Below are 22,635 nucleotides of genomic sequence, written 5' to 3' on the forward strand. Positions count from 1 at the left end.
TTTCTTTCACAATATAGCGTCATGTTGAAACTATTATAATCAATATATTATATCATAATGATATCACTTCTAGTATGTCGGCAAACACAATAAAATCTGAATATCAATATTCCCAAAGTCACGAAGCTGTAGATTACCATTATCTTGTTAGCAATTATCATATTTATTGTAGCTAAAAAATAACATAATATATTAATATCAACTCTGATAAACATAGAATTTACTTGTAAATATTTACTACACATGTAAAAGAAAAAAATACAAAAACAAGCGCACGCTATATCCGATGTTTAATTAGTGAAACTCAAGTTTTAAAGCAGTTAATAAGTATAAAATCAAATAAATTTTAAATATTTTTCTAAATAATTATTGTATTTGAATCGTTAGTGAATAGGTTGCAAATAAAGCTCAATTCTGAAAATTGATATTATCACATTAGCGTTTTATTTTTAAGAAAACCAAATTTAATTACAATAATTTGTAAAGAATACAAAACATTATTTTGAAATCAAAATATTTTATTTAGACTTTAAACTATATCATTACGAAACCGCACTGTTCTTATTTCAACGGCATATATTTATTTGTGTATTATCTTTTTAACAGTTTGAACTACTTGATTGCCGTTTGAATGTGTGAGTGTTGGCGAATTCATGTATTGGGTTCTTCACTTAACTATTTCACATTGAAAACATTTGCTCAAGTTTATTTACTCTACACATGACGTATCGGAGATAACATGTTCTTAAATAAATTTAAAATAAATTCATCAAGTAATAAATTCTGCACATTTTAAAAAAATTAATTACCAATGGACAAGGTAGAATTTTTAATATGTATAGCAGCTATATTTATTTCTGCTTGTTTATGTAAGTGAATTCATTATTATTATGTATTTGTTACTTAATTGCATAATAGTTTTCAATACCAATGGCATATTATTTGAATAGTGGCTGCAAAAATATTAATTTTCAGGTACCGATCAGAGTGGTAACAGAAGATACTCAGATATTTTAAATGTAGGTTTTCCAAGCCCATCCAGTGTTCCCAGCAAATCAAATATTGACCCAATCAATTTAAGCTACAGTGGAAATCAAATACTTACTACCTCAACCAGCCCGCGGAGCACATTTAGCTATAGCAATGCACTCCGTGGTCAGACCACTCAACGCCCCTTTAATACAAACACAAATATACCAAATAATGACCGATTTTGGCCTCAACTACCCCAAAGAGGACCACAATCCGGTGCCAATACTCAATTTACTTCTAGCGGTGTTTCAAATATAAATCCAAGTCAAATAAATACTCACAATCAAAATGTAAGACCACAGAGTGCAAATAATAATAGACCATTCAGTTACAGTAGTATTGTGGGTGCATCTAATAATAATCCTGCCCAATCTGTTACTCCCTCAACGACTAATACTCTTGCAGTTCGAACAAACAGCCCTCCTAAACAGATCGACACAAAATCTGAACCAACAACACAGCCTGAAATAGCAACTGAGGCTGAAATTCAAGAAATAAGTGAAGCATTGCTAAGAAAAGATACTAATAATGCAGCTAAATACATAACTGTAAATTATCAAGGACGGACTACATCAGGTGCAAGAACTGATGAAGCTCCCTTACCGTAAGCTAGAATATTTATTTTTAAATTTTACATACAAATCAATTTTTTTTTTTTTTATAGATTGCTTGTTGTGAATCAGTCTGCTTTTGATATTAAAACTATAGCGCTTATGAAACCATTATTTAATAATTATGAACTAGATACTGCAGTAAATGAACATGTAACTGCACAAGAAAGAAATGAAGAAAATGCTTTGTTAGATGCAATGTTATCCACTAGCCTGATGCGGCATCTTATGAATTTTTTTATTGAAAAGGGTAATTATATTGTTACTATATGTAATATTAATATTAATAAACCTAATGTAATAAATGTGGCGTATAGGAATTGTGACTAGAGATCCCCAAACTCATAAGGACTTATTGAAAACGATTTGGTTTAATTTATACTCCAGAGGAGGTGGCAAAATCGGTAGTTCAGCATTTGAGCATGTTTTCTTAGCTGAATTAAAAAATGGTGAAGTAACAGGTCTACATAATTGGGTTTATTTCGAGGAAGAGGAAAGGGCTAATCATATCAATTACATGGGGTATACGAAAAAAATTGAGTTAGGAGAGGTAAAAAAATGTTTTTAAAACTATTAATCGTGAAAAAAGAATGAATACATAAAATTTATTTTTAGAAGGGTGCTGTGATCAAATTGAGGTTTACTCTTAATGGTGTTCATAAGCCTGTAAATTCAATATTTATTGGTACATCTCCTGAGTTTGAAATAGCGCTTTACACATTATGTTTCATGACCAAAGCTGACAAAGCATGCAATGTTTCATTGAATGGTCAGAAAGTTAATATACGAACATATACTTTTCGCTATAGGGGGAAAAAAATGATTGGAAGTGCCTTTCCTGAAATTTGAACTCCACATTCTTCAAAATCTAATGCCTTTGTGATCAATATTGGTAATATAGGTATATGCCGAAATAAATATTTTATAATCATTTATTTCAATAAAAATTTAACAAAGTTCAACATTGGAGTATTCTTCCTTAATTAGTAAAATTATTTGCCTTTGATGAATTTGAATTCAAATTGTCATTATTTTTATTAGGCATTATCTTTGGCACTTGTACTTTTTCTTTCAATATTGTCTCAGCAACAACCTGAAATTCACTAATATTTTGTTTCTTCACACTTTCGAACGCAATATCAATAGTTTCTTCATCAAGCTTTTCATAATTTACAGATTCTTCTTCTTATAGAGTCTTCTTTTCGATCAGTGTTATCAGTAAGATAATCAGAACTACTAATATTACTTATATCAAGTTTGCTAAGCATATCAAGGGACCTAATATTTTTATCTTGATTTGAATCAACTAGATCATCTTTCATGGCAGAAATGGTTTCCGTGTTTTGAAAACTAGGTTCATTGACACTTTCTTCTTTTATATTACTCTCTTCTTCAAGGAGCACTACATTTTCCATTTCATTCATCTGCTGAATTATATTTTTAATAGTTTGTTTTACACCTGCTGTTCCTTTATTGGCATATATTTTATGTTGGTCACCAATTACTGAATTCACAACCTCTTTTGGTTGTTCTGAACTAGCTGCTGTTCCTGAATTATTATGCTCAATTTCATTACTTTTAACATCATCTTCAGTATCCTTATTTATAGATTCATGAATACTTGCTGCAAATTCTTTTACATTTTTTCTAATTCTTTTATTACTTACATCCTCCTTACGTTGTAATATATAAATAGCAGGTTTTGTTTTGATTTTTATTGGAGGCAATAAATTATAATTAAATGAGATATGTGAAAATCCATCAATTACATCCAATACGTCATGAGAGGTTGAATATGGTTTTAAATTACTAGAATATTTACTTTTAGCTTCCACTAGCAAATGTGTAAATTCCATCATTTCTCTTGATCCAGGCACTAAGTGTTCAGTTTTATTATATCTGCATAATAATTTATGATTTGTGTTACATAAATATTATAATTGCAATTATTATTTTAATTTACTTACATCCAATTTGGATTTATTTGGGTAAATCTTGAAACACCAGTTTGTGCCGAAAGATTATCTATATGTACGTTCACTGTTTGCTCAAAGGGAATTAACTTATGCAACCTATATTAAGTTATTTTCTTTAATACACTTAACTAACTCTATAATTAATCTTGATATAATCACAAAATTGTTTAAAATAATTATATAATTATATATGCAAATTATGAAATATATATTTAAAACAAAGTTATGTGTAGTAAAATTTAACTGAACAAAATACTCAATAAATTATCATTGCAATCAAGAATCATTGTGAATTTGTAAAAAATTGCAACAATTGATACTTGAATAAAAACGGCATTGTATTCCTATAGTTTGCTACAGGAATACACATAATGCAATTAAATAATGAAATTGCACAGAATTATCAGATCTTTGTGAAAAAAAATTGAATTAATAATTTTGAAATTAACAGAATCATGAATCATCACATTAAAAAAATAAAATCAGAATTATTAAAAGTGCAAACCTGGATATTGCAGTTCCTCCTGGGTAATTCACACCAGCGATTAACAATAAAAATATTGTAAAACATATATTTGCGATTATGTGAATAATAGCTCCAAGAGATAGTATGAAAGTTAAAGCACTTTTTCCTCGGCAACTCCATCTAAAAGTACAGAAAAAGATGTTTTCATGTTGGAATAGATTATAAAATTGTCAAAAAAATCTTGAAAATTGTGAAGTTTTTCAATGTATTCAAAATATATGAACTTACACTTTATGGCATGCAGCTGCACTCGCTGTGTTCAGTAATGGATATGCATATATAATAAATCTGAGTTCTTTATGAGGTAAAAATGAATACAGGAAAACAAAACACAATGCACATGTAGTTAATACCCTTATTTTTCTTTCTATTAATAAACCTAATGGTACTAGAAAAATTGAAAGTCCTAAACCTCTTGGAAGAGCAGAATAGAAATACCATAAAAAGGGTGATGTCTATTTAACACAAATAAGAAAATATAAATACAAATAAATTTTTGCATACAATCTACTGAACTCTAATGAACTCAACTCAATTAATTTCTAGAAAAAAAGGATACGCCCCAGTTAGAGCTTTTATTTAAAATGGTATTGTACCACAAAACTTCTGCTTCGGGCCATACTAGTCGTCCCCAGAATAATGAATCAACTAATACAGTCAATGTGATTAAAATAGCTGCTGTTGGCAAGCATATTTTAATTAAACTGAAAATACAATGCAGGATATATAATAAAGTTTATATTCATGCAATGATAACTATAATACATATCTACATAACAAAATACCTTAAAATCTTAACTCTTCCTTGAATAAGATCATATAGCAGAAATAATCCCAGTAGAAGAGCTAACTCAGCTCGAAATATTAATATTGCAGCTGCCGAATAAATGATAAAATATTTTTCTTTACTATTCAACCAATAGTTAACTGCTAATAAGACTATAAAATTAAATTAATTAGTATTGTATCATCATTATAAGCAATTTGGATTGATTAATTAAAACTTACCAAGTGGCAGAGCTAAAATATTTGGTAAAGGCCTGCTTAAATAGAACATAAAGTGATATTGAGATAATGTTATTAAGGTGAACCATATTGAGTACTGGTATCCAAATATTTTCTCCAATGTTTTGCGCAATTCATTCCATGAATATATGACACTTGCAGCTAGAGATAAGCGTACTGCAATAAAATTTTAATATTTTAGGTTTTTTAAATTTTAAAATCTAAATTTCAATAAACATATCTTACCAATATATTGTGCCCAAAATTTACTAACATCCCAAAATTGTAGAATTAACACAATTGGCAAGGAGGCTGATGATAAGGCTAAAGGTCCTAAGAAAGTTCTTGGTACTACCCCAGGAAATTCATTGTGATCATACTAAAAACAAAACTAATAAAATTGAAGGAAAAATACTGAGTGCATACTTTCTACACCTTCCTAACCTGTGTCAAATTATTTCTGTGATATAAAATATCATGAGAAGCTTGTAAATTAAACGATTCTTCAACTTTCGTAAAGGGTGCATATACAATATGAGCACATGCAACAATGCATATAAAACGTATCATCATATATCATAAACAATGATTATCATCAAAATTTTCTTTACATAACCAAAAATTGTTTATTCTGCATTTAGACAATTCCAAAAGAAAAACATCGTTCGAAATTTTAGTGAATGAAACTAGATGGAGCTATTTATTTAATAGCTTCAAATTCTAAATAAATGCCAAATAGAATATAGAATTTGTCTATAGCAGACATGAAATAATAAAGTTATGCAAAAAAAAACTAGTATAAATATATAGCACATAATTATATTTCATTAAAATATTATATACGCTTATTATTAAAACTTAAAAACTACATTTAAGAAAAATATATCTCTCTTGACATATTTTATTTAATTGACTGAGATCGTCTAAATTTTTGTTCATAATATTTAATTACTACTTCAGGACAAAGTTCATTGGCAAGAGAAGCTTTTACAATATCTGCTTCATCAGAACCCTTCCTAAAATAATGCATATATAAAATGTAAACAAATTGAGTATTTGATTGAATGCCATTTAATTTTGGATCCATACCAAGTTATAAGAAACATTAACTCCCCTGTGCAATCTGTTGCACCAATTATTTCATCAGGTTCAAGTTTTCTATCAAATCCTCTTGGTTTAACTACTTCCTACATTAAAACATGATATTAAAACAAGTATTTAAATTATTTCAAAGTATTTGTAGACTATGTTTTCCTTACTTCAATATCTTTGCTCTTCTTTATTTCCTTACTTTTTGGCAGATCATCATGTTTTCTTTTCTTCTCATCTTTCATCATTTTTTTTCTTCGTAAATCTTCATAAGCTGCAATTAAGTGTGGACAATCTAAATTTTCTTCGGGTTCCCAAGTATTGTCATCACTAAAATTTATTATGATTATAGTAAAATGGTTTAGTTAAATACGTTTATAAAGAAATTACTTTGAATATCCTTTCCATTTAAGCAAATATTCAACTTTACTATTTTTAATTCTTTTATCTAAAATTTTTTCAACAGAAAATTCCTCAGCGGCACCGGTACTAGTCAAAGGGCCCATTTGACCATCCTCCCTTTTCATTTCTAAAATAAAAATATTTTTATTATTGTTCGTTAAACATACAAAAATATTTAACGAAATTTACTCGTTTTTTCGTTAGTATTCTTAATTATTATTAATTACAAAATATAATAACGCCAAGATCGGTGAAAGCTCTTTTTGTTAGTGATTTTGACAGCTGTCACTCATGTTGATTTACCCGTAGCGTAAAAAAATTAGTAATGAAAATTATCAGAAGGAGCTTGAAATAAATTGTTCCTTTTATAAAGTTTGATTTTAAATAAAGATATAAGTTTCATAGTCATGAAATTTAAAGAACGTAAAATAATATTTGAAAATTTTATATTTTAAATTATATTGTTGGTGTCTATGATAATTACTATCAACTATCAACTCGTTGCCAACCAGCCAAGTCAAGTATTACCAACATATTACCAATTTTTGCCAGGCGTTTTAGTAGTATTATTTTCTGAATTATTTATGATTATTTAAAAAAGATGGCAAAAACGTATGATTATTTATTTAAATTATTATTGATTGGTGATTCAGGTGTTGGAAAAACATGTGTTTTATTTAGATTCAGTGAGGATGCTTTCAATACTACATTTATTTCTACCATCGGTATGTATATGTCAAATGTCAAAAGTGATTCATAATGGAAATATACCTGTATTTTATGATAATCATCTTCAAACTGTAGACATTTAATTAAAAATCTTTTATTATATAGTTTTATTTTTAATTTATTTCAGTTCAATAAATTTAGCTTGCCCCATCTTTTTTCCTATATCTGATTGTTTGTAATATTCTATTTCAGGTATTGACTTTAAAATCCGGACAATTGAATTAGATGGAAAAAAAATTAAGCTACAAATATGGTATATAATATAAAATTCAATTCACGTAGATCATACATATTGCTCATATCTGAAATAACACTTGTACACTTAAAATTTTTCAGGGATACTGCGGGCCAAGAAAGATTTCGAACAATAACAACAGCTTATTATCGAGGTGCCATGGGTATTATGCTAGTTTATGATGTAACTAATGAAAAAAGTTTTGAGAACATTAAAAATTGGATTCGAAATATAGAAGAAAATGCATCAGCTGATGTAGAGAAAATGTTATTGGGAAATAAGTGTGAACTTGATGATAAAAGACAGGTAAATATGAGTTTAAATGATATATATTTTACTGTTTACCTTTGATAATACTAATTATTATTTGTGTTAGGTTATAAAAGAGAGAGGTGAACAGTTGGCAATTGAATATGGAATAAAATTTATGGAAACATCTGCAAAAACTAGCTATAATGTTGAAGAGGCCTTTTTTACACTTGCTAGAGATATGAAAGCAAAGTTAGAAAAAAAATTGGTAAGATTGGAAGTTGCCTTTAAATATATATATATATATATATATATATATATATATATATATATAATTTTATAAGAATTCTATAAATTTTCTCATAAACCCTTTTTTCTATGCTCCTGAAATGATATAGAAGGTAAATCTATATACATTATTTTTGTTTTTATATGTTGTTTAGAAAACATAGTTTTCTATAATATATTTGATTGAGATTTATTTTTAGTATTTTCGATTCAAAATTAGTTTTTATGCTACTAAATGCATTCAAGCATGCCATTTGTTTTCTGCATTTTTATGCATCTGAATGTGCTAATATTTTGTATGCATACATTAATCAAATCAACATGCAATGGTGTCATTAATTAATAGCAAACAGTTATAATTATTACAAAAAATTATAATTGGCAGTTTAGATTATTCTTGAGTTACGTTTTATATTTAGTTTGAGTTTTGAATACATTGCATTGATGTGTGTATTTGCGAATGTAAACTATAATATTATATACTGCTGTTTGCCATTGGTATTATTACTTCAACACTCTGAAATATATTGTGGCTTATATAATTGACAAAATTAATTATCATGCCTTTTGAGAAAAGATTCTTTGTTGCATTTGTTAAAGTTTTATTAATAATTTAATAAAAATTTTAATAAACAGGAAGGAAGTTATCCTCCGAAAAGCGGTGGCACACATATGTTGAAATCTAGTGAACCTAATCGAAAGCCACCAAGTTGGTTGTCAAAATGTTCAATACTTTGACTAATGATATGTATATATAATTGGGAAGCCTTCATTTAAAAAAAAAAACCTATTCTACACAAGGTACGTTATTATTTAAACTTTTCTTATCTGTATCAAAATTTGATAAACAAATTGTTTAATTTGATGTTTTTTATGGATTTTTACAGTACGATATAATGGCAAATCACATTTGTTAATTGAGGATTTTCAATGGGCTAGCAAATTGAAAATCATTGGGATATTATGCAAGGGTTGGGTACTGATAAATGTGTATTTTGCTATTTTAAGCACATATTTTAGACTTTTAAATGCATTTTTGATAAATAAGGTAATATATGGTGAATATTTGTTTTTGTCTAAAATAATTGATAGTATGAATGTTGTACTTTTAATAAAAAATTATTTAAGCTGCCTTCTATAATTTAGTATGCAAAAAGTATTTGCAATATTACAATTTTGATATGTATACATGAGCTATAGTAAATAGTGAAATTTTGCTTGTACCAATCATATTAATACTATTGATACTTCGTATGAAAACAATTTTTGTTCGTATATTACTTTCAGATCAGAAAGCATTTATGAGATCGTTCTTCTGATATTCTAATTAAATTTGATGCAACAGCTACTGTGAATGCAATATTTTTAATTTAAGTAATATTTAAATATTTAATTTCATTTTGTATGAAACATTTTATAATGTGAATTAATAAATACTGAAAAATATCGACCATTAACAGATTTTTTAAAATATTATATAAGAATTTCTGTTGTGATTGTAGAGTTTTATAATTACTATGGTAGTTTATATTTTATTTAAATTCATTTATAGCTCAAAAAACACAAATAAGTTTTATAATTTTATCAAGAAATATTTAGTAAATGCGGTAATAAAATAACATCAGAAAGATATAAAGCAGAAATACAATTTATAAAAATATTTATATTACATAATTAATTCTTCAAGAAACCAGCATGCTGCAATTCATCTTGCATCTGTTTAATTTGCTTATCTGATAAAATATCTAGAGGAGCTCTAGGTTGCCCAAATTCTAAGTCAGTCATTAAATTCATTGCTACTTTCATTGTGGAAACCCAAGAACCTGTAAAACAGCAAAGTTTTTATTATTTTTTTGACTCTTTCAAACTTAACTACCATAAATACAGAATTCTATAGTTAAAAATTAAAATCCATAAGCTTGAATGCATAAATTGAGACAACCAGTTTACACGAACTGTGGTTTTTATTCAGAAACTCATTTGCTTACCATTTTTAGTAATTATATCAACAGCTTCAGTAAGTTTTCTCTGGCATTTCAGAGCCATACTCGAGTTGCCATCTCTTACATGGTTCATCATATTTATACTTGGTTTAGGTATCATATTGAGAGTAGTAGCTATTACAGAATCAAATCCTAACTGAAATGCTCCTGCCATAATTGTATCAGCACCTAGAAAAACTATTGGTGTTTTTTCTAGTGTCAAGCATGCCGCACCCTCTTCTAAATTTGTTGAAGTAAATTTCATTCCACGGAGATTTTCGATTTGCATCATACCATCACGCATGAATTCGACCATATTGACTGAAAAGTGCAAAGTATTATTCAAATTGTGATAACATGTTGTCTAAGCAAATAATAAGCAATCATTAAGTTAATGTTTATCATGCATTGGTATTATGAATGGAACATAAAATATTGACGTACTTGTTACATTAGTAAACATTGGTACATGATAATAGAATATCGGAGTTTTGGGCGCAGCGGCACTGATAAGTTTGATGTAATCGATCAACTGTTGAGTTTTTGTAGGTTTAAAATACAATTCAGGCAGACACAGGATGGCATCTGCATTTAGAGACTCTGCATGCGCAGCCTGGAGTAAATAGTATATTTGTAAAGAGAAACATTGATAAAGACCTTTGATCCTTTCTGTTTTAACCGAAGTAAGAAACGCAATTGGATCATATATTATATTTAATATTAAATTTTTTGTAAAGTATTACCATTTCAAGAACGTCGGGTAATGCTGCGCCTCCTACTTGTATCATTAACGATTGTTCATTTCGTTTGCAAGCTTGAGACCATTTTTCAGCACAGATTTTCCTTTCTGCCACGGTCATACTCATAGCTTCTCCACTTGTACCATTCACTGAGATCGATATAAATTACTACATCTAGATTTTATTTCATTTTTTACTGCATCTAGACAATATTTATTTTTCTTTACCTAATATTCCGTGAATTCCACATTCTAATAAATAATCGGCGTATGTGGGTATGACATCAATGTTGATACTCCTATTACTGAAAAATAATTTTTGCATTGTATTTCTATGAATATTTAAATATTTGTTTTAGTTATAAATGATTAAAAGTGATTATATCATAAGTGTAATTAGCAAAAAAATATAGCCGAAAGTTAAATACCGATTAATTTCGTTTTTTTAATTTTGTTTATGCATTTTATGTTTAGACTATATATAAGAAATGTGAATATTACTCGTCATTGTTGAAAGCTGTAAACACCGGTGCCATAAATCCTCTGAAGTTGTATTGAGCCTGAAAACAGAGCATTTATGTTTCATAAATTCTTTCAACAGTAACTTAACTTTGTAAGATCGACGCTCATGTTTATTACGAAACCGAAACGGAATAACTTATAGTTATTTAAATTTAGCTAAATACAAAATATTCAATTATTAATTATTGCGCTAAAATTGCAATACACAGTAACTGAATATTTATAAAATACCTTTGGCACACGCCTATGAGTTGCTGGAGTTCATTTTTTTAATTGGAATTTAGATGGTAACCCAACGGTTAACCTACCTATATTTGAATCATTTATAAGAATTAATTAAAATATTAGCTATATTCATTTTATTGACCGGGCAATGACCTGGTAGGGCTACTTTCACTTAGAAACATATTTAAATATACATATTAAATATAAACATATTTAAATCCCAAGTATATATGTATATAGTACATACATACATAAAATTTTATGTTCAAATGTCGTCCTTGACATGAAATTATCTTACTTGTTAGCAGAGATATTAAAATGCTCAATGTGTGGTAAATAAATAATTAAAACCTGCATATATTAAGCAGAACTATGATATTTATAAATTTTGATACATTTTTTGAAAATATAACCGGACGTAAAGTTATACCGGCGAGCCTTACCGGAAATGACCCCATTAAATAAGTTTCAAATTTTTTGATAAAGGCGCATTTTTCAAATATAAGTAACCTGGAAGTTTTTATTTACTACTAAAATAAACTTGTAATATTTCAATGTCATGAGAATGACAAATAAAACATGACAAACATTTTAAGAGTATATAAAGAGAATGGACTATATTAAAATGCAGTATAAACAGCACTTACCATTTTGACAAAAAACTTATTGGTAGAAGTGGACTAATCACAAATATAATTAATACTTTACAAAAATGTATTTTTCCAGTGCTTATATACACTGTGCATTCTTTATCTGCTGTCAGATATGTATATTTACAAATACATATGTTTAATTTATCTCAAGATGTACCAACGTACAAAGAGAAAGGCGCGAGTTTTGATATTATATATATATATATATATATATATATATATATGAAAATTATTTATAATATTTTTTAATATTTTTATACGTTTCGACATATGTTTCTATGTCATCTTCAGGAGACTACAAATTGAAAAGAAAACAATACAAATATATACATTAAAATTAATAGAAGCGTTAAAGATAATTGAAACTAATTTAAAAACACGTAATTTTGTGAAAAAAATACATTTAAACTGGAGCCTTATTAACATGGTTTTTATTCTATTTTATTATGTAAGGATAAGCTAATTTTCCACTGAAGGAATGATACAGCCTAAATGTATGATTTATAATAAATTGAGAAAAATCACATATGTTATTGATAAAATGCCGTATTATCTAATATTGTTAATATATTACATGACTTTACTGCATTATCATTTAGTTAGAATGATGGTGCAGTGGCCAGTGTTACCGAAATTTATTTTGATTTTTTACTAAAGTTTTGAAAAAGCCGAATAATATGCCATAAGTATATGTACTTATGTAGCGGGTTGCCAACACGCATCGCGGCTTGTCAACACGCATCACATGTTACTGGACAGATTGGCCCATATATTGACAGCACAGAAAAAAAACAAAAATAAATTCAAGTGTCAGATCGTACTTGGTTTTTGTTTCTCCCTAGTCGAATTTGCCTAAAATGTATAATTCTTGAAACCTTTCTTTTCTATTATAAATAAGAAAATACCAATAACGTTTTATTAATGATCAGTATGACAACACATAGTGTCGTGGATATTAATCATATATAAAATAAACGAAATATAAATAATATTTTATGAAATTTATCATTGTCTATCATTTTGGTATTTAATATGGACCACGCTTCCATACTTATATACTAATAGAATCGTTTTTTCATTATTGTGATACAAAAATTAGGCAAAGAAACTTACGAGAAGTTTCTTTAATTTAAGGCTTTAATCGACTACTTTGAATAGATATTGACTTAGAAACTCCGTGGTGATAGGATCCGGAACACATTAATATTCTGCTGGATAAAATTGGAGTATTGAATAAAATAACTGAACTTTATTATTTCTAATCTGTTTTCAATTTGATATATATATATATATATATATATATATGTATATTATATATATATATATATTTATATATTTATATATATATATATATATATATATATATATTGTTCGAAATATTAAGTTATTTTTAAATTCCACAGCGCGTCATTGGTGGTGTCCGAGTTTGAAGGATGGCTTGTGATATATATAAAAAATTATCATCCTGTTTATGTAATTCACGCATGCTTCGATAGATTTTTGTATATTTGTATATATTTTGTCTTCCTGATGTCAGCTAATATTAGTTAATACAAGGTAATGCCGAACGGCCCATGTATCATGTATTTTTAGTTGCAACTCAAACACGCGTAAGCCAATTCGGTTCGGATGGTTTATTACTCATTGCGTGAGATTTATTTATATTTTTACTAACTACAATTTGTAAGAGATATGTAGTATATAGTAAGTAGTAGAATAGTTTCTTTCAAACTTATAATTTCGATTTATTAAATATCTCCATTATTATTAGAATGATGATGGAATTCTCATTAGCTCTATTGATATTGCCATTACTTCTATGCATTATCTTGGGATAATTTTCTCTTATAAATCATATAGTTAATGTTTTGAAAAACTTTTATATTTTTTGGTACATTTTTGTTTTATATTATACTCGTAGTAGATTCTCTACTGAACTTTCTCAATGTTGTTCACAATTTTTGCTCATTGTTTTCATTAACTGATCACAGTGAAAATGGATTAAAAAAATTTTTTTTGCTACATTATATCTTGTAAATATTGTTTCATAAATACCAAGCTCTTGGAAAACCTTAGTGACAAGGTATTGCATTCAATTAAGCTTAATTGAGTCACCTTGGTGACTCTATTTTTTATGTCCGAGATGGGGGATGATGCTAAATGACTTAAATATGATTCAACAAATACCATTCAAGGGTGCAATAAAAATAAGGATAAAATTTTTTTTAATGAATCTAGTTTTTTGTACAGAATTAATGATGTTTAGTAATAACTTTTTTATTCGATTATAAGTTATAATATTAGATTTTTTTATCTATATATTTTTTGCACTTAGGCTTTATATGAAATTTTATTCATTTTTTTTTCATAATTAACTTAGTGAAAATTAGCACTTGCGCCAAGCAGTCAAATAGTTTTTTCTCATAATTTTTGTTAATTTTTGCATAATTGAAAATGAAAGTTTGAAATTATTAATGTAGGATTCTATTTCAACCCGCCTTTGGAAATTTTTAGTTCGGTAATTTTCTCATTCATAACTTATTGTTTCATATGGGTAAGCATACTCATTGAATATATCAATTTCAGATAGTTGATGAGTAGTTCTAATTTCATTATCAAGTAATTGCAAAGATTCAATTTATGCCTAAACTTATTAAAAATCAGCCACAAAAGATCTAAATCCGGCGACATATTGCTTTTAGAGGAATCCGGCAAATCCGGGGCTGTCCCTGCCGAACCGGGACGTGACGTGGTTACTTTAATACAGCTCCATATAGAGATTACTCTATTGTTTAAAATAATGATAAACCAGCATTTGGTCTTGGTCATCTTCTAATTATTTGTTATTTAGTTAACATTTTCAATTCTTTGTTTTGAAAATAAAGTTTTCGCTTTATTTTTTAATTTGATTAGTTTTTAATCTATGCGATTGCCTTCTGATATCTTCCATACATACTTATAATATTTGTAATTGTATAACAATTGTTTCACAAACACACGCATATTGTTTCTAATTTTGGCCTCAAACGATTCTGAACGACTTGAAAACATGGATTAAGCAAGTTGTCTGCCGAAAACATAAAATTCTACTTTGTGAAGTTAGAAGGTTACGTGGTGACGATAGTTTTAAGGTGCATCTTAATTTTATTTTATTTGGAAAATTCAAGTACTGAAATGTAGGACATTCTGCCTTGCACATAACTGTGCCGAATTGATAAGAGTTGTTGGCAAATTGATAATTGCGCTTTAAAAATCTTCGATGAATAACGTGCACAAGAACGCAGTGGACACTGAAGACAGTTGCCAGAATTTGATAACAATATCGTTGCTCTGTGACAGCTGTCGTCATTAAATAAACTAAGTTTATTTTTGCATGCACCCGACTCTAGCATTATAAATTCTAGTCAATCTCTACCAAAAATAACTAAATTAAATGCTTCTAGGATATGCTTCTATGGTAACTTCTTAATTTGGCGGATAATCTGAAAAATCGATTAAAAATTGTGTCCATTGCTTTCGAAGGGGTATTTCTAAAATCTAAAGATTCATCTAATGAATAGAGCTTGGGACTACTAATAATATTTTATTGTAACCCTTTGCACCCTGCACTCTTTCGGACGTTACCTACCAAGTGAACCGAGTGAAGAATTGTAATAATTTTCTAAATTTGTCGTGGTAAATATCAAAATTTATTAAGTCCTTGAAGAAGAATATAATAACCCTTCAATAATTTCGCAAAAATCCTGAAGAGTCAATATAGAACCAATCAAATTCATTTAACATTAATAGGAAAATTAATTTGTAAATGAAATATTTAATTTAACTTTTTTGAAATTCAATTTGCAAAGTAATGAAGAACTTATTGAGTTGTTATTTTAAATTTGATTTATTAACAATGTAGCATAATGTACTAAACACTATCATTGAATTCATTAATCTTCTGTTCATTGTTTGGATCAGTAATCAAAATATTTATAATCCGGCATAAATAAACATTTCGCAATTAATTAATTAAATCACATCATTTTTAGCATAGATTCTGGCATTGACCAGTTTCCGAAATGCATGTGCGCCGCCAAGATCAGAAATAAGTAATGCATGCATATATGTTATCGTTAAAGAATTAAGATTTTTAAGCTTTTAGAATTAATCATAAGAGGAATATAATTATGAAAATATGAGCTTATTAATTATTTCTATACGGAGCATTAATAACCCTTGTGATATGAAACCAATCTAATAGCTCTTTGCTAGACAGAATTGCATCAAAGAAGATTCCTTTCAATTTAATATGACTTATTAAAATGACAATATATAGTTATTCAGATTTTTACGTTTAATTCGATCATTAGTATAATTGAATATTATTACTATAATGTAATATCTTATCTTTTATAAATTTAGTATGATTACTATGATTTCTATTTTCCAATTACTAAAACGATTAATTTTATATATACCTGTACAAATCACTAGATATCGCATAGAGATTACCTGAAATAAATTGAACATTAGTTATTTTCAATAAATGTAAAATAAGTAAGTCAGTCATTGGCATTTTATTTGATACTGTTGCGACATCTAATCTTTTTATTACGTTTGCATTTTTATGCAATAATTGCATATACAATCAAATTAATTGCAAAATTAATGATGATAATAGTAATGTAATTTCGATAATATTAATAGGTCAAAACGTAATTAATAGGTATCTTTATTCTTTCCAATTTTAAATAGTAACTGTATTTTATGGGAAAAAAATTCAAGTACCCACTGCCTTAGAGAATTGGATACACATATGTCAACATCAAAATTATTATCCAAAACTCAACTTTTAGATGCATATATATTATTATATTGTTATTTGTTATTTGTGTGTATTGTTTTTGTTTTTTTTTTTTGAAAGTTATTATTTTAAAAATTTAAAAGTTGTATTTTTTTTAAAGTAAAAGCCTCCTTTTTTGAAACACTTAGGGTCTGACTATGCACTTCTGATAGTATATTACCAAATTCAAAGCTCGTGATATTTTCAGTTATAATGATGATACTATTTTATGCATAACATTTTGTCCCGTATCTTCAGAACGGCCTTCGCCAAAAACTAATCAGCACGTCTCCTTATTAATACGAATCGATTGTTTTTTTAATTACTCAAATCGGTTGATAGGTGTTCCCGAAATCGTCGACGAAAATTTTGTATCCGCACACACACAAACATACATACATACACACATACACGCACATACATTTTTTCTAAAGTATGTCATAATATTCAGAAACCTTTGAAACGTAGAGATATATAATAATTTTCATTTTTTTTTTGCGATTACTATAACTTACCTTACGGGCAGTTAATAAAATAATACAAAATTATTATAGATAGAACTGTTATTTCAATCAGATAATTAATAATATTCTAAATACTCTAGGCTTGCATGAGTGTTTTATTAAAAAAAAATGATTGCAATAATTTAAAGCTTCTGAAGAAGGTGATATCCCATATGTTCTTATTTATGATCCAAACTGCAGATTTTATTTATTGATGAAAATTAAAATAAATATTTTTTGAGAGAAGAGGAAGCTCTTACGAATAAAATATTTGCTAGTTCTGAAAAATAAGATCATAAATATGTATACATAAATGTACATATTTTTTTTAAATCTATATTATGAATCTTTTTATAATATTCCTTATATAAATATTATTTATAATTTTGTTGGGAATATTACGTTAAAACATTAAAAATATAAGCATATATCTTTTACTAAGTGAGGTACATGCGTAGAATAATTTGGCTACATAATTTGGTCAGTTACCGTAATAACATTTGCTTACAAAGTCTCGTTTGTCATTGCGCTGTAGGTATTTCCGTATTGGCGACGTAGGATTATATTTGTGGATCAATGTCCCTGTGCGGAAACGTCATCTCTGATTGACCTTGGTTAATGAAATATTAAAAAATTATGAAAGAAAAACTGTTAATAATATTTCAACAAATTAATAAGTAATTTTTCTACTTACGGTTGCTTTTGATGCACGTTGCGTGAAGCTGGATAGTATTTATAATGGATAAATTTCTGTTTGGGGAAACCATTATGAATCTTTATAATTGTCCAGCCATTATAGTAAGTTTACTTCGGAATTCGAGATACCCAGCTGTAAGTCTGTAAATACACCTTAAAAGTTGTCTCAAAACCTACGTATGGTAGGATGTCTCAAAACCATATGTAGGTTTTGAGACATTTTGTAGGATATTTATAGAGTATTTACAGGCTTATAGCTGACTATCTGGAATTCCGAGATTTTTACCTAATTTAAGCTTAAATTACTGGACTATAAGTAGAGTATACGCAATGGGTTATCAATTAAGGGTTTACATGATTTAGTTATATTATTATGTTTTATATGAGTTTATATGAGTTGAAATATCATGCTTACATGTTTATTGTAACGATAAAAATGCATTTGTATAGATGCTAAAGTAATAAAAACTGTACTTTACAATATTAAGATTAATGAAATATTATAAAATTATTATAGACAAAACTGTTATTTCAATCAGATAATTAATAATAATCTAAATAGAAATACTCTAGGCTTGCATGGTGAATATTGATATTGTACAAGTTTTTATTTGAAATCTCCGTACCGAATCTGTAATAAAAGTATAATATAAGTAATGGGTTTCCAAGAGTTTTAACCAAGTGCAATATAAGTAATGGGTTTCCAAGAGTAATTAACCAAGAGTTTAGATGATTTTTTTATGTTTTATAATAGAGATACTTAATTCAAAGAAATGTTATTTAGTTTTTATTAAAATGCCAAAGAACACGATGAAAACTGTTCAAGAAATCACCATCATGTTCACTATCTGCGCGATAATCTTTTTATTCATAAATATGCTTATTGTAACGATAAAATTGCATTTGTATAGATGCAAAAATAATAAAAACTGTTTGCACTCTACAGTCGCCATCAATTTTTACAATGCATTTAAGGAATATATTTTCAAGCTTACAGTTTTTTCCAGTATACTTATTATTCATAAATTACCTTATATTTAGTATGAATTAAATAGATCAATCCCTGAATTGGATAATATTTTTGCGCTGTGTTATTAATATATATTGATGTGGAAATTGAGACAATTTCCTGAGGATTTACTGAGGACCACGGGCTGCAGATAGAGTGTTTAGAAGTTTTTCAAGTTTAATTTTATTTTTATATTATTTATCAATTATCTAAAAGTTAGTTTTAAAGCACTACTCCATTGAATACTTTAGAAATGCATCTTTTAAAAAACTTCTTCGACCAGTTAGAAATTATCGGTGAATAATTATCGGTGAATTTAGCACCTCAGTTTACTTAAATATAAAAAAACTAATATGTATTTGAAAAAAATGAATATATATATATATATATATATATGTGTGTGTGTGTGTGCGATAGTTTATGGGTGTGTATACAAACATATCTTCATATTTATATACATCATTCGTATATTTATATGCTTATTTTCAGGACATGTCAGTTTACACTTTATGTGCCTCTTTAGACACTGACCGTTTATTATTTTTTGCTTAAAATACTATCTGAAATATTTGTCTTCAAACATAAAACTCTATTATGAAGTCCGAAAATAAATTGATATCTCTGAGTATGACAGGAGACGAAAATTTTACATAATATTTATATAAAAGTTATTGTTTTAGGATTATTATACCAAAATAGTTTTTAATCTTCATTCATTGCTGTCTTAATTTCTCTTCCTGGAATACTGGACCGATCAGTTGGTATTTTAGTTTAAAGTTATATTTATGAATTAAGTAAAAAGCTGTATTATAAAACTAAATTTAATTTTTTTCTAACGTAATCGCTTAATTGTAAAATGATTAAAGCGTAACAACTTACGCAATTATAATATAATAGCCGATTGAATTTTATAGTTATAGGTATTTAATTATGCCATAAAATTTATATGTAATCAATATATTTTATTAATAGGTTTATATTTATGGTAATTTGTGGTTTACTTGCGGATAGTCAGGATGGTGTATTTCAAGTTTGAAAAGCTAAAATATATATAAACTTATATATATATATATATATATATATATATATATATAAATTTGAATTAAATAAATCTGTTAAAGGTACTCCGAGTTGTTAATCTTGTGCATAGATAATTACTTTATTTTGACCTACTTATTTAGGTATTCAGTTAATTAACCTAAAGTGTTTACTTGTAATTAATGTAAAAACTAGTAATGAATACATTATTCTTGCTGTCATATATTTTTTCAGTATTAATTGAACTTACCACCTTTTTCATTTTTTCAAAATTATTTGGTATGTTAATCTAATAAACTTTGTCGTCTTTACATAAACATACCACGTGCCCAATCTTAAGTGATTTTCCTAGTGATTTTCATATTTTTAATAGATTATAAGAAAAGCTGTAAAATTTGAATAAACTTGAAACAAAAAAACGTGTTGTCTCTAGGTCAATCTAAAATTAATATTGAACAGTTGCCCAACCAGGTCAATTGCAAGTGCTTAATAAATTATAAGCATATATATGTATAGTATAAATATATATATATATATATATATATATATATATATATATATATATATGACCAGTAGTTTACTTAATATTTAGTCTGTAATCCAAATTAAATACTTTGCCAGAATAAATGTAAAAAACATTCTCTTTATTGACATAGATTAATAGATCATGAATAGTTTGCTACATTTTCTTCTCTTTGAAGTTGTCATGTGCTAAAACGAGATTTCTCTAAACTTAATTAACAGAACCGTTGATAGCTCCTGTCGAATATATGTATTTATCGAAATTTAATATATATATTATATATATATATATATATATATATATATATGCATTTCAATATTATTGGTATTAAAGTGAGTAAAGATAGGAAGTTATAAATTAATTTGAAAAGAATAATATATAGAATAATAAATCATATCTCATATGACGGTAATTAATTTTGATGTTTATTATTATATCAATTAGATTGGAGCTGTACGTCATAAGTACAGCTTATTTGCCTCTTCATTTTTCCTTCAATTTTGAAATAACCATTTGCTAGAATTTTTATTTTATAAATTCAAAATGTGTTGATTAATGTGAATAATATCAGTAAGTTCATAATAAGTGTCTAAACACATTTTTATTGACTTAATGGCGTATGAAATTGCATCCATTTGATGTTGTCATTAACAGTGTCAGAAATTAGAAAAAAAGAACGTTAGTAATTGGAGAAATATATATATACCAATACATATTCTGTTCTTACCAGTTCCTTTTGAAGTTGCCTTATATAGCATTTGTAAATTTGTCATTATAAGTTTATATTTTTCAATTAGAGTTTTCACTAATTAGTTATAATCAATGTCTTTTTTTCAATCAATTATTTAATCAATTTAAGTGAATATATTTTAAATTTGTCAATTCGTGTAATTCTATTAGTTAGTGTAAGTAAATAATTATTATGAAGATAGTTTGGTTCAAATTATTGAAAAAATTCCATTGCAAAAATGATTCTATTCTAATTTTGAGCTGTTACCAGATGATCAAAGTCTTCTATTCTTTAATATGTAGATGAATTCTTTTGAAGAGCACGTAGGATTGTTAAAAATTTACGAGGTATGTTTTTTCAGTCATGTTTTCCTTTACACCGATCTAGATGATACACGGACCAGCCAGTAACAAAGATGGTATTACTATTAATATATGGGAGATCTGACATTTTTGTAGCATTGTACATTAGAATTTTGGCATGTTTGCCAAAACCGCAACGGCCAGAATAGCACTACGACAAGGTCGCTTCACAAATGATCCATAGATTAATTCTACTATCGTGTCTTTGAATTTTTTTAGTAATTATTTTGTAGGAAACTTGTATGCATCAATATCATTTTCGAACAGGAACGTGGAACACTAGTTTCATGAAAAGCTCAGCTTAATCGAAAGAGTTGAAGCCAGAATGAAGAATGACACAATGACACAAAATATATTTTAGGTGGAGATTTTTTTATGGTTTCTATTGTTTCAAAACTAATTTTTTTATCCATTGATTAAGTCGAAGTCTATCTCTTTAGTTGAATTTTTGAAGATACCTATGTTAGCCATATATAATATAATCATCAAGGTAAATTATGCTTACTGTAATTCTATAATTTTACAAAAGGTGCAATATTTGTTTTTCATGCGTGGGAAAACAAATCACTTCAGAATGAAAACTATTGGCGTCTCCACCGTATTGCCTGGACGAAAAATGTAAGTCGAACTTTTGGACCGGAATCGACATTTTAAATAATTGTTGCAAGTCAAATCAAATTAAAATT

General features: G+C 27.3%; 5 protein-coding genes across 6 annotated transcripts; 2 read left to right on the top strand and 3 right to left on the bottom strand.

Moving 5' to 3' along the window:
* The first annotated feature begins 677 nt into the window (after positions 1-677).
* LOC113372912 (poly(U)-specific endoribonuclease homolog) lies at positions 678-2,493 on the top strand. The gene is made up of 5 exons (XM_026613251.1): positions 678-869; positions 976-1,636; positions 1,697-1,893; positions 1,961-2,193; positions 2,259-2,493. The coding sequence occupies exons 1-5, from the start codon at positions 812-814 to the stop codon at positions 2,490-2,492; spliced, it is 1,383 nt and encodes a 460-aa protein (XP_026469036.1). The 5' UTR covers positions 678-811; the 3' UTR covers position 2,493.
* A 130-nt stretch (positions 2,494-2,623) lies between these two features.
* Positions 2,624-5,772, bottom strand: LOC113372891 (dol-P-Man:Man(7)GlcNAc(2)-PP-Dol alpha-1,6-mannosyltransferase). Its single transcript, XM_026613231.1, has 9 exons — positions 5,595-5,772; positions 5,397-5,529; positions 5,154-5,327; positions 4,931-5,084; positions 4,705-4,849; positions 4,374-4,600; positions 4,125-4,265; positions 3,611-3,715; positions 2,624-3,542 (listed from the first exon to the last, which is right to left on the bottom strand). The coding sequence occupies exons 1-9, from the start codon at positions 5,721-5,723 to the stop codon at positions 2,807-2,809; spliced, it is 1,944 nt and encodes a 647-aa protein (XP_026469016.1). The 5' UTR covers positions 5,724-5,772; the 3' UTR covers positions 2,624-2,806.
* Positions 5,773-6,035: 263 nt separating this feature from the next.
* On the bottom strand, positions 6,036-7,049 carry LOC113372944 (chromobox protein homolog 1-like). The gene is made up of 5 exons (XM_026613280.1): positions 6,831-7,049; positions 6,630-6,768; positions 6,410-6,569; positions 6,240-6,337; positions 6,036-6,166 (listed from the first exon to the last, which is right to left on the bottom strand). The coding sequence occupies exons 2-5, from the start codon at positions 6,764-6,766 to the stop codon at positions 6,052-6,054; spliced, it is 510 nt and encodes a 169-aa protein (XP_026469065.1). The 5' UTR covers positions 6,767-6,768; positions 6,831-7,049; the 3' UTR covers positions 6,036-6,051.
* Positions 7,050-7,151: 102 nt separating this feature from the next.
* LOC113372934 (ras-related protein Rab-8A) lies at positions 7,152-9,269 on the top strand. Its single transcript, XM_026613271.1, has 6 exons — positions 7,152-7,366; positions 7,563-7,623; positions 7,707-7,911; positions 7,982-8,122; positions 8,779-8,943; positions 9,030-9,269. The coding sequence occupies exons 1-5, from the start codon at positions 7,243-7,245 to the stop codon at positions 8,878-8,880; spliced, it is 633 nt and encodes a 210-aa protein (XP_026469056.1). The 5' UTR covers positions 7,152-7,242; the 3' UTR covers positions 8,881-8,943; positions 9,030-9,269.
* A 482-nt stretch (positions 9,270-9,751) lies between these two features.
* LOC113363468 (N-acetylneuraminate lyase-like) lies at positions 9,752-12,368 on the bottom strand. 2 transcript variants are annotated; one of them, XM_026605970.1, is made up of 7 exons: positions 12,258-12,368; positions 11,365-11,423; positions 11,092-11,168; positions 10,868-11,013; positions 10,569-10,737; positions 10,131-10,445; positions 9,752-9,965 (listed from the first exon to the last, which is right to left on the bottom strand). In XM_026605970.1, exons 1-7 carry the CDS (start codon positions 12,258-12,260, stop codon positions 9,817-9,819), a joined length of 918 nt encoding a protein of 305 aa, XP_026461755.1. In that variant the 5' UTR covers positions 12,261-12,368; the 3' UTR covers positions 9,752-9,816. The 2 variants fall into 2 exon arrangements, with proteins under 2 accessions (XP_026461755.1, XP_026461754.1); XM_026605969.1 differs by lacking the exon at positions 12,258-12,368 and adding an exon at positions 12,054-12,117.
* Positions 12,369-22,635: the final 10,267 nt, after the last annotated feature.

The sequence above is a fragment of the Ctenocephalides felis genome, unplaced genomic scaffold, assembly GCF_003426905.1.
Source record: "Ctenocephalides felis isolate EL2017-DRISC unplaced genomic scaffold, ASM342690v1 CF-g0.4_SCAFFOLD_00845, whole genome shotgun sequence".
Classification (NCBI taxonomy): Eukaryota; Metazoa; Arthropoda; class Insecta; order Siphonaptera; family Pulicidae; genus Ctenocephalides; species Ctenocephalides felis.